This window comes from Hemiscyllium ocellatum, chromosome 28 (assembly GCF_020745735.1).
Source record: "Hemiscyllium ocellatum isolate sHemOce1 chromosome 28, sHemOce1.pat.X.cur, whole genome shotgun sequence".
In the NCBI taxonomy this organism is placed as follows: Eukaryota; Metazoa; Chordata; class Chondrichthyes; order Orectolobiformes; family Hemiscylliidae; genus Hemiscyllium; species Hemiscyllium ocellatum.
This window is the reverse complement of record NC_083428.1, coordinates 23,839,648-23,852,279: the sequence shown is the minus strand read 5'-3', so window position 1 is coordinate 23,852,279 and position 12,632 is coordinate 23,839,648. Positions and strand designations below refer to the sequence as shown.

The window sequence follows — 12,632 nt, the reverse complement described above, 5'->3', positions numbered from 1 at the left end:
TAAAGCTCTTATTTTCAAGTTTTTGTCACCTTCAGCACCTATTTTCCATTGACTTCCTTGCGAGTTGGACCGAAGAGTCTGTTTCCATGCTGCACATCTCTATGTTGTATGACTGTCTCTCTAATTCTGTTACATGAGTGCCATTCCATAAGGAAATTTAAAATGATCCCTATGATGATGCAATTATTTATTGTTTCATCCTCTAGATGTCATCGTTAAAAGTTTATCACTAAATGCTTCAATGACTTTGATCTCCCTATAACTACAACCTGCTAGAGCACTATATTCCAACTTTCATCTTTGACTCTCCCAAATCCACTAGGAGAAAGTGAGGACTGCAAATACTGGAGATCAGAGTCAAGAGTATGGTGCTAAAAAAACACAGCAGGTCAGGCAGCACCCGAGGAGCAGAAGCATCAACATTTCAGGCATAAACCCTTCATCAGGAATCCTGATGAAGGGCTTATGCCCGAAATATCGATTCTTCTGCTCCTCAGATGCTGCCTGACCTGCTGTGCTTTTCGACCACCACACTCTTGATTCTCCCAAATCCAGTTTACCTTGTTTCATCTTTTCCCAGTTCCAAAGTCATCTATCTTTCAATTCTACTTTTTTGTTATCTAATCTAATTATTTTCTACCCCTGCATTGGTGTAAGCCTAAACTGTGAAGTCCCTTGGAGAATTATGCTCCAGTAAAGGTCCTTTATGAATGCATGTTGGTGATCACAGCAACATTTAAAAAGAGTAGTAAAGCTATAAGAAACAGGAGCAGCAGTACACTGTTCTGCTCCTTGAACCTGCCCCATCATTCAAATAGAATCATGGCTGATCCAACACTCCTCATGTCCACTTTCCTGCTTTTTTTCCTGTAAACCTTGATATTTATACTAATCAAGAAACTATCCATCTCAACCTTGAATATAGACAAGGATTCTGCTATCTCAGCTCTCTGTAGCAAGCAATTCAAAGATTCAAACCTCTCAGAAGAAATTCCTTTTACTCTCAATCTTAAATTGGCACCCCTTTATTTTGATACTATGTCCTCTGGTCCTAAATTCTTCCATGAGGGGAAGCATCCTCACATACTCTGTCAAACCTCTTAAAAATAATTTATTTCAATGTGATCACCTCTCACTCTTCTAAACTCCACTGAGAAGAGCCCCAACCTGTTTAATCTTTGCTCATAATATAATCCTTCCATACTGGGGATCATCCTAGTGAACTTGCTTTGAACTGTTTCCAATGATATAAAATACCTTTCCTTAATTGAGGGGACCAAAACTGCTCATAGTACTGCAGATGTGATCTCACCAGCATCTTGTTCAGGTGCAGCAATGCTTCCCTAATGTAATATTCCAACCCCCTTGAAATAAGGGTCAACATTCCATTAACTTTCTGATATCCTGCTGCACTGGTGTGCTAGTTTCCTGCGTTTCATGCACAAAGCCCTTTTGTGTTGCAGTTTTCTGCAGTTTTTCTCTATTTAAATAATGTTCCTGATCTCCCTTCCAAAATGAACAACATTTTGTTACATCATACTCTGTTTGATGTAGGGCTTATCCCATCAATATCTCTGTAAAGTGATTGTATCCCTATTTTTGTGTCATCTGCAAATTTTTCAACTGTACATTTGCTTCCTTCCTCCATGTTGCAAATATAAATTATAAACCATTGGGGTACTGGCATTGATTCATGTGGAACCCTGTTGATTACAAGTTGCCAACCTGGAAAATAACCCCTTATCCCCACTTGCTGTTTCTTTCCCATTAGCCAATTCTCTGCCTATATCAATACACTATCTCTAACACCATGAGCTCTTTGCTTTTATCTTAGTTTTTTGTTGAATGCCTTCTGAAATTTCAAATACAGCACATCTACTGACTATCTTTTATCCACTCTGGCTTAAACTTCCTTGAAAAGCCCTAATAAATTAGTCAGATACAATTTCCCTTTCAAATCAAAGGTAAAGCTGACTCAGATTGATTAGATTATGATTTTCCATATATGCTGCTATAACTTCCATAGTAATTGGTTCCAACATTTTCCAATGATAGATGTTAGGTTAACAGGCCTGTAATTACCTGCTTTTTGCCTCCCACCACTTTTGAATAGGGGTATCACAGTTTCCAAATCCTGCCATATTTTTCCAGAATTCAAGGATTTTTGGAAAATTAGAACAAGAATAAAGACCACAGAACAATATAGCATAGGAACAGGCCCGTCAGCTTTCTGTGCCTACGCCACTACATTTGTCCTTCCATGCTAAAACTGTCTTCACTTACAGGATTTGTATAATTCTATTCCCTTTCTTTTTATGTCTTTGTTCAGGCGTTTCTTGAATGCTGCTATTGTGTCAGCTTCCACCACCATCTCTGGCAACACATTCCAGGCACTCACTATCCTTTGTGTGAAAAGCTTGCCTCGCACATCTTTTTTTAAATTTGCTCCCTTGCACCTTGTCCCTGTGTCCCCTAGTAATTGACCCCTCCACCCTAGGAAAAAGCTTCCTACTTTCCACTCTATCTGTACCATTCGCAATCTTATAAACTTCTATTAGGTCACCCCTCAACCTCCTGCAATCCTGTGAAAACAAGCCCGGTCTACCCAACCTTTCTTCATAGCTAAAGTCCCCCATGCTAGGCAACATCTTGGTAAACCTTTTCTGTACGCTGTCCAGAATATCCACATCCTTCTGGTAGTGTGGTGACCAGACTGTACATAATATTCCAAGTGTGATCTAACTAAAGTTCTATAAAGCTGCAGCATAACTTTTTTCTATCCTTATACTCAATGTCCTTTCCAGTGAAGGCAGGCTTGCCATAAACCTTATTTATTACCCTATCCAACTATGCTACCACCTTCAGTGATCGCTGGACCTGCACACCCAGATCTCTTTGTATATCAATACTCCGAATGGTTCTGCCAGTCACTGTATAATTTCCACCAGGACTTGACCTTCCAAAATGCATCACTCCACATTTGTCCAGATTAAACTCCATCTTCCATTTTTGTGCCCACGCCTCCAACTGACCTATATTCTGCTGTATCCTCTGACAATCCTCTTCATTACCCACATCCCCACTAATCTTCATATTGTCTACAAACTTACTAATTAGACCAGCTGTGTTTTCCTCCAAATCATTTATATAGCTCATGGACAGCAGAGTTCCCTAAACTGATCCATGGAACATAACTTGTCACCGCCTTCTATTCTGAAAAGCAGCCTTCTGCTGCTACCCTCTGTCTCCTGTAGTGAAGCCAGTTTTGTATCCATCTTGCCAGCTCACCCTGATATTATCTAACATCACATTTTGTACCAGTCTGCCATAAGGGGCCTTGTCAAAGGCTGCACTGAAATTCATGTAGTCAATATCAGCTGTTTTCCTTCATCAATGATCCTCATCATCTACTCAAAAAACTCAATCAAGTTAGTGAGGCACAACCTCACCCACACAAAACCTTGCTGTCAATCACGATTGCTTCTTGATGCATATAAATCTTGTCCCTGAGAATCCTTTCCAATAATTTCCCTACTACTGACATGAGCCTCACAGGCCTGTAATTTCTAGGATTATCCCTGCGAGCCTTCTTAAGCAATGAGACAACATTGACCATCCTCCAGTCCTCTGTGGCCAAAGAGGATATAAAGATGTCTGTCAATGCTTCAGCATTTTGTTCTCTTCACTCCCTCAATATTCTGGGATAGATCCCATCAGGACCCAGGGCCTTATCTACCTTCAATACAGACAGACAACACCTCTTTCTTTTTAATAGCAACTTGGCTTAGAAAATTGACACTACCTTCCCTGAGATCATCCTCCACCAATTCCTTCTCTTTGTTACAGCCAATATAGTCTCTGTTGTTACTTTGTTTAGGATCTTAGGATATAAGCCATCTCAAAATTCTCAAAATATACACCTCAAAATGCTTCATTGGAGCTTAAACCAACAAAAGGTTAAACCAAACCAAGCATTTTAAAGGACGAACATGTGTTAAAACATCGTGAAGTGGATTTCAGGGCTTCAGATCTAGTAATGTGAAAATGCTGATTGTCAGCTGGAGAACATTGCAGAGGTACTGAGGGTCTGAATGAGGTTACAGAAAGAGAGGTGTAAGACCATACATGGATTTGATCACAAGATGAGAAATTTTAAATTGAGATGCTGGTGGTGTAGAACCAACTTAGTGACCATATTTTCTTTCACAATACAAGTCTGAGTGTTATGGAGTGCACAAACATGGATGTGTGCAGCTCCAACAACATGCAAGAAATTGGATACAATAAGGATAAAACAGTCCACTTGCACCACATTCAACATTTACTCCCTTCACTGACACACAGTAGCAGCAATATGTACCATCTACAAGATGCTCATCAAGCCTATTTCAACATCACCTTCCAAACTCATGACCTGTGCTATCTAGAAGGCCAAAGGCAGCAGCTGCATGGGAATACCACTACCTGCATGAGTCTCTCACCACCCTGATTTGGAACTATACCCCTGTTCCTTCACTGTCATAAACTCAAAATCCAGCACTGTGGTATTCTTACACGCCAAGGACTGCAGCAGTTCAAGAAAACACCTCCTCCAGGAACTTAGCAATAGGCATAAATACTGGCCTAGGTACCTACACACATGTCCCATGAGCAAATTAAAAAAACGCAAATTATTTTATTTCCAAGAGACTGGAATGAAGATATACCTTCAGGTTTCTCCCATAATTGCCATTTACCTAGTTAGTTACAAGTGTATATGTGGCTTAAGATGACTAGGTAACTTTCTCCTCAGAGCAAAATGCTCAATTGTCAATGAAGAACTTTAAACCTCTTGAGCTCGGAAGCTCACTGTCATTGCAGGTTCATATCTATCTTTGAGTTTTCCGTAATGCACCCAACAGCTGAAAGTTATCAACACTAGAATTATAATGGAAAGAAAAGTAGCACAGTAAGGAATTCATTTTTGTCCATTGCCATTGTTTTTATATATAATTATTATTACATTTAAAACCTGTAAGTTAATCCCCCTCCCCCACCCCCACCCCCCAAACCACTACTGGAAAACTTATTGAGATTTCAAGGGCGCAAGATAAATAGCCAATCATTTAAGACTGAGATGAGGAGAAATTACTTCACAGAAAGCATTGTGTGTGTTGTACATCTTTGGCCTAGACCATTGTGGAACCATTGTTAAACTGGGGTGGATACATTTAGTTTTTTGGGGAATGGAGTAAGAATGGGATCTGGGCAAGAAAGTGGAGTTGAAGCCAAAGAACATTTAATGATCATATTGAATGACAAGCCATGTGTTCTACTCCTCCTATTTCTTGTTCTCAGCTATTTCATACTTCTGAATCTGAGCTAGCTGTGCTCATTCATTTGGCCCCAGATTAGATGAGCACCCAATTTATTTGAAATTATATGAATGACCCTTGGTTAGCTCATTGAAAATTTTGTTTTAATCTATTTGAAAATCTAAAACTGCGAAACAAATTGTAAAGCAAACCTTATTGATTCAGAAAATAACCATTATTTTGTTTCAGTGAATGTCACAACTCCTCTGATCGAATAAAAGTACGAGTGTGGGATGAAGATGATGACATTAAGTCACGTGTAAAACAAAGGTTTAAACGGGAATCTGATGATTTTTTGGGCCAGACCATCATTGAAGTTCGAACCCTCAGTGGAGAAATGGATGTATGGTATAATCTAGGTAAGGACAATATTTAGCTTTCCCTTGTTTAGCTTCCCATTTAATCCGGTAATCTTGTTCTCAAGGTATATCTAAATGGATAATAATTAAGAATGCAACATTATCCATGTAAAAATGGAAGTTGCCTAGTTGCACACATCCCCAAAGTGTACAGTTCTTGTACAACAATAACGTGATGATGGCCAGGCAAAAGTGAATGCCTCTGACCAATCTCCTCCCCTGAAATAACACACAATGACATGGCTAACAGTAGGGATATAACTATGAAATGTAAAGATATTGTTGATACATTCTGTATAGAACATATTTTTTTCAAAACGTTGTGTAGAATATGTTATGCAGACCTCGCAACTGGTATGACAAATGTGTTGAATTTTTTATTTGTATTCATTTCCTTTTTCAGTTACTGTTTTAAAGTCTGAATATTGCTGTGAACACGGTCAAAAGAAAATGCTACAAGACCTGAGATTCATTGCCATACAGGTTTTTAATTTTTTAAAGTGTGTGCCTGTAGTGAACAAGCTCAAAGAAAATTAAAGATCATATACTAGTCTGCATGTCATCTATAAAGGTCAAGAGATAATATCTAATGTAAAGTATCAACATTTCAATCAAATTTTATTGATGAAAGGCTTTAATATCCATTTTAAACTTCAATAGAATAGCATCTGTCTCAGGAATTTCGCTAAGTAGGTGTTTATTAAAACAAAATCCATTTAAAAACTCTAAATGTATGAGAGTTTATACTGCACAATTAAATGTAAATAGAACTATAGTTTAAAATAAATGACTTAAATACAATTTCAACTAAAATAAGTACATATAAACATTCAGTTTGGTAGGTCACTGGTCTGGGATGTGGTGGTCCACTGTATTTTGGCCTTGCCATTGTGCTATTTATGAATACTTTTGAACTTCTTCAGTTATAAATTTCTGACTTGCACTAGGCCACTTGAGAGACGATGACCATTGAGGAATACCTCTCAGCACCGATAGCAGGTATATGTTGATAATCTGGTAATAGCTCATCCAATAATCTTTATAGTAAATTAGGAATTCCGTGTCAGAATCTGAAGTAAACTTTTGTAGTGTTTCACTAATAAGAAGGCTCCATGATGATCAAGCCTTGAACCTAGGGGTGGTGCCAGTACCATAAACTCCAGTGAGATAAAGCACATGTAGCCCCCCTTTTAATTTTGTTTGTTGAGAATGCTATCAGTGAATTTCTTTTGAGTATCTGTATCAGACTGGAGGTCTAGGTGTTGTTAATAAATACTGTTTGTTGTTGTAGTGTTATAGAAGTACATTAGTTAATACTTTTATGTTACTTTATTTAGAGAATACTAAATTAATTTGCTTTTTTTATGTTTCAATTATACCATGAATTTCATTATCTTTGGTAACATTTATTGTTACTTTTGAACATTGCTGACCTAGCATTTACAGTTAGTAGTAGGTTGTTGTAGAGTTGGTCATGGTGAGGTGTTCAACTGCCACTTTTGACAACATTATAATATCCATAGTATCAATGACACTATGTATTAATGAAAGGTTTTGCATTGTAAAAATAAAACCTATTAACATAAAACTAAATTCTGTGTAAACTTTACTCAGTGTGACAAGAAACTATGAGGCAATAAATGAACATTTTCCATCAAGTTGTATGGCTACTTGATAGAGAGAATTCTAATTTATTTTTAGATTTCATCGTTGAGCTCATTATTTACCCGATGATTGAAATTTCTCTTATGGACCGCTTATGTGCATTTTATTACTGATGGAAAGTGATCAGAATTTTCTAACAGTGGCAGAATTTTCTTACATGTAATATTCAAATGATCTAGTATAATTCAGGTCAATTTCTTTGTCTTAGACTGCTAATGTACCATATTTTCCAACTTTCAATGAATATGATCTTAATAGTCTAAGACAGCGAACTAAATACTTTGCAATTACATCACTACTTTTATTCAGTTTGCTCACACAGATGCTTTCAGTAACATAAAAAAAAACTCATTTTCTGATAAGTTCTGTTCAGCATATATGATCTTTAATTAGGTTGCTTAGTCTTCGTATTGAAATAGAACATTTGTTTCTTTAAGAAGAGTTTGAACATGATCATCCTTTCACATGGTAAGACATTTTGCATTCCTTTTAAGTTCATTTTACCTTCTGTTTCTCATAGTTCATAAATTGTTCTGAATCATTTTCATTTAACATTTAAACAAAAATTTCATCATACTACATAGACACTATTGTTTGACAAACAATAACTGAACACCAGTTAGGCCCTTATGGAAATAAACACATTACAGCAATTAAATTCCACAGTCTCTCTTGTATTGTTTTTAATGATCTATAATGGAATGATCTAGATGGTCTGGAAATAAAATAGCCTTGCATTTATGCACAGATGCAAGGGTTTATTATGGCATGACAAAAATAATGAAGTTATTTATCCCAAAGCTAACTTTGAAATATATATGCATAACCACCTATTTGCCCATTGTATAGTTCTATTGACTCACAAGACACTAGCTGCTTTCTCTCGGTATTTGTTGGAGATGAGGAAGGAGTGATTTATAATTTCACTATATCAATTTAATGAGTATGACCTCTAGTGCTGTCCAAAATAAATAATTAACTGAAATAATAATCCACAGTTACAAATCCAATTATATGTTATCATTTAAAAACCTAACCTCCTTTCTGTGAAAAAAATCAGTTTATTTAAGTTTCACTCTGTAATTCAGAGCTCTAAATTTAAGAATCATCTTTGGTATTTGAATCATTTCATTGTATCAGGGAGTAGCTGATTTGCAGTTCTGTTTTATTTTTGTTCATTCATGGAATGAGGTCATCACAGGCTAGGCAGTATTTATTGCCCATCCCTAATTGCCCAGAGAGCTGTTAAGAGTCAGGCACATTGCTGTGGGTCTGGATTCACATGTAAACCAAACCTGGTGAGTATTGTAGTTTCCTTCCCTCAAGGAGATTAGTGAACCAAATGGGTTTTTCTGACAATTGACAATAGATTCCTGGTCATCATTAAACTTTTATTTTCAGATTTTTAACAAATTCAAATTCCACCATCTGTCACGACAAGATTAGAATTATTGTCCTAGAACATTACCTGAGTCTCTGAATTAACTGTCCAACAATAATACAATTGCCTCCCCAGTCGGATTGGCTAGGTCTGTTTCTCTTTGAACGGTTAAAGGAAAAGACGGAAAAGTAATCTCTTTCAGATTTGCTACAAACAAGATATAGAATATTGAATAAGAAAAATACTTTTCATGTATTTTCATGTACAAAAGTTATGTTACAGATATAAAAGATAGCAGCCTAACAAAATAACTTAAATACCCACTTGTTTGTGTAGTGATTGGAATGAGATCAGTCAGGTGGATATCATAGAATATAAGTTCCCTCACTGGGGCTGTTAACCTGTCCATAGAGCATAGAACATAGAAAAGTACAGCACAGAACAGGCCCTTTAGCCCATGATGTTGTGCTGAGGTTATTCCTAATGTAAAATATAGTAACTTAACATACGCACCCCTCAACTCACTGCTATCTGTGTGCAAGTCCAGCAGTCGCTTAAATATCTCTAATGACTCTGCTTCTACCACCACAGCTGGCAACGCATTCCATGCATTCACAACTCTCTGCATAAAGAACCTACTGCTGACGTCTCCTTTATAACTTCCTCCTAATATCTTCAAACTATGACTCCTCATACCAGTCAATCCTGCCCTGGGGAAAATCAGGAAAAATCCCCAATCAGGGAATCCTGGCTAACAGATATAAACAGGAGTATCAGGGATTCTGTTCACTCTAGGAGGTGGCTCTAAGCTAGCTGGATGTCACGTAAGATGCACATGTAAATAAAGGATGGTTTGGTGACAGAATACTGGCCTTCGTGCAGTTATTTTGTTTGACAATCAAAAACAATGAAAGATCAGTAAAATTGAAGGATTTGTTATAGCTGAAACCCAGCATTTTGTATTCTTATTCTTTGGCACATGTTCCTTTAGGACTATACTTCTTTGTTCACAGTTTGGGAAGTATTAAAGTACTAATCTGTCACAGCGTTAATACAAACATATATTAATGATGAACCCAGTTAGTATCATTGGAAATAATTTACAAGGTCACTGGTAAAAATATTTTAGCTGTGATAGCTTTCTTAAAATTACAAAGCTGATCTGTGAAAAGGAGTCAGCCTAAGAGAAGCAAAAAATGTATTAACCCAGTTTCTCTTGAGTAATTTACCTCTTCCATCTTCCATTTTTTTTTCTCTGCTACTACTACTGTCAACATTTGAGAGAACACATTCTTTTATCTGAAAAGAGGAAACTGGAGCAGTACTTGGATAACTGATAGATTTTTTTTTAACAGTACTTCATCTGTCTGCAGTTTCTTTAAATGCTATTCTAACACCAAAAAATTTTACTTTTCCTAGCAGCACTGACTTGCAGTAGTTCAAGAAGATAGCTCACCATCATCTTTAGATTAGATTAGATTACTTACAGTGTGGAAACAGGCCCTTCGGCCCAACAAGTCCACACCGACGCACCGAAGCGCAACCCACCCATACCCCTACATTTACCCCTTACCTAACACTACAGGCAATTTAGCATGGCCAATTCACCTGACCTGCACATCTTTGGACTGTGGGAAGAAACCGGAGCACCCGGAGGAAACCCGTGCAGACACGGCGAAAATGTGCAAACTCCACACAGTCAGTCGCCTGAAGCGGGAATTGAACCCAGGTCTCTGGCGCTGTGAGGCAGCAGTACTAACCACTGTGCCACCATGTCGCTTAAGTACAGCTTCTCAAGTACAGCTGGGGATGGGCATTACATTACTAGTCTTGCCAATGACAGTAAAATCCCACGAATGCGGTCTAAAAACTCTGGAAGGTAACCTGATACCATTGAAATTTGCAGAGTTTTTTGTTGATTTTAGCACAGCACCTGAGTTACTTTTACTCAAAATTACTTAAGTTCTACTGTGCCTCGTGCTTCCCATACAGAAATGGGAAAGTATATTTCCAGAGGAATACAGGCCAAAGAATAAAGCTACAATAAATCACCTGAATTGTAAGGGTACCAGTATTCTACTGAGGAGATTTGCTAATGCTAAACAGGAGGCTTTAAACTAGTAAATAGTTGGAACCCCAAGATATAGTGAGAAAAGAGAAGTCTGAGGCTGGTACTGCAGAGGAGTACAGTTTAATTTATCAGTCTTACCTCACTCTCTGCCTTGCTCTTGCCTGCCTTGACTATTTAATTTGCTTTAACTTACGGCACAGTGGCTCAGTGGTTCACACTGCTGCATCACAGCACCATGGTGCCAGATTCGGTTCCAGCCTTGGCTGACTGTCTTTGTGGAGTTTGCACATTCTCCCTGTGTCTGCATGGCTCTGGTTTCCTCCCACAGTCCAAAGATGTGCAGGCCAGATGAATTGGCCATGCTAAATTGCCCATAGTGTTAGGTGCATTAGTCAGAGGGAAATGGGTCTGTGTGGGTTACTCTTTGGAGGGTCGGTGTGGACTGGTTGGGCCAAAGGGTCTGCTTCCACGCTGTAGGGAATCTAATAAATAGTCAAGGCAGGCAAGAGCAAGGCAGAAAGTGAGGTATGTTTGACAAATTAAATTGTATTTATTTCAATGCAAAAGGCCTCGGGAGTAAAGCAAATCAACTCAGGGTATGTTTGGGAACATGGGATATCATAGCTATTACAGAGATGTGGTTCAGGGAGGGGCAGAACTGGCAGCCAAATGTTCTAGGGAATGAATGCTATGGGAAGGATAGAAAGGTGGACAAGAGAGGATTTTTGGTAAAGAATAACATTACAGCTATCCTTAGGGAGGATATTCCTGGGAAAATGTCCAGTGAAGTTATATGGGTGAACTGAGAAATAGGAAAGGGACGATCACCTTATTGGGATTGTATTATAGGCCTCTCAATAGTCAGTAGGAAATTGAGAAGCAATTATGTAGAGAGATCTCCGATATCTGTATGCATAGTCGGGCATTTTAATATTTGAAACAGATTGGATCTGTTATAGTGTTCAGGCTGGATGAAGAGGAACTTGCATGTTACAAGAAAGATTTTCTGATTCAGTGTGTGGATGTACCCATTAGGGAAGGAGCAAAACTTGACTTTCTCTTGGGAAATAAGGCAGGGCAAGTGACTGAGGTGTCAGCGGGGAGCACTGTGTGTAAGCGATTATAATTTTAGGCGGCACGGTGGCACAGTGGTTAGCACTGCTGCCTCACAGCACCAGAGACCTGGGTTCAATTCCCGACTCAGGCGACTGACTGTGTGGAGTTTGCACGTTCTCCCCGTGTCTGCGTGGGTTTCCTCCGGTTTCCTCCCACAGTCCAAAGATGTGCGGGTCAGGTGAATTGGCCATGCTAAATTGCCCGTAGTGTTAGGTAAGGGGTAAATGTAGGTGGGTTGCGCTTCGGCGGGTCGGTGTGGACTTGTTGGGCCGAAGGGCCTGTTTCCACACTGAAAGTCTAATCTAATTCTATTAGTTTTAAAATGGTTATGGAAAAGGATAGATCGGATCTAAAAGTTGAAGTTCTAAATTGGAGTAAGACCAATTTTAACAGTACTCGGCAAGAAGTTTCAAAAATTGATGGTACAGGCTATTCGCATGTAAAGGGACAGGTAGAAAGTGGGAGCCCTTTTGAAAATGAGAGAATGCGGGTTCAGAGACAATGTATTCCTGTTAGTGCGAATGGCCAGGCTGGTAGGGAAAGCTAGATGAGTAGAGGAGTTGAGGCCTTGGTCAAGAAAAAGAAAGAGGTGTTTGTCAGATATAGACAGTTGGGATTGAGTGAATCCCTAGAGGAATGTAAGGGCAATAAGAGAATATTTAAGAGGGAAATCAGGAGGGCAAAAA

The 12,632-nt window shown here is 38.5% G+C and overlaps 1 protein-coding gene across 1 annotated transcript in view; it reads left to right on the top strand.

Moving 5' to 3' along the window:
• The window catches only part of unc13a (unc-13 homolog A (C. elegans)), a 299,453-nt gene that overhangs the window by 145,088 nt on the left and 141,733 nt on the right, over nt 1-12,632 (top strand). Inside the window, exon 17 of the mRNA XM_060846583.1 lies at nt 5,544-5,713. Within this exon, the coding sequence (XP_060702566.1) occupies nt 5,544-5,713 (170 nt within the window). The remainder of the gene's footprint in view (nt 1-5,543; nt 5,714-12,632) is intronic.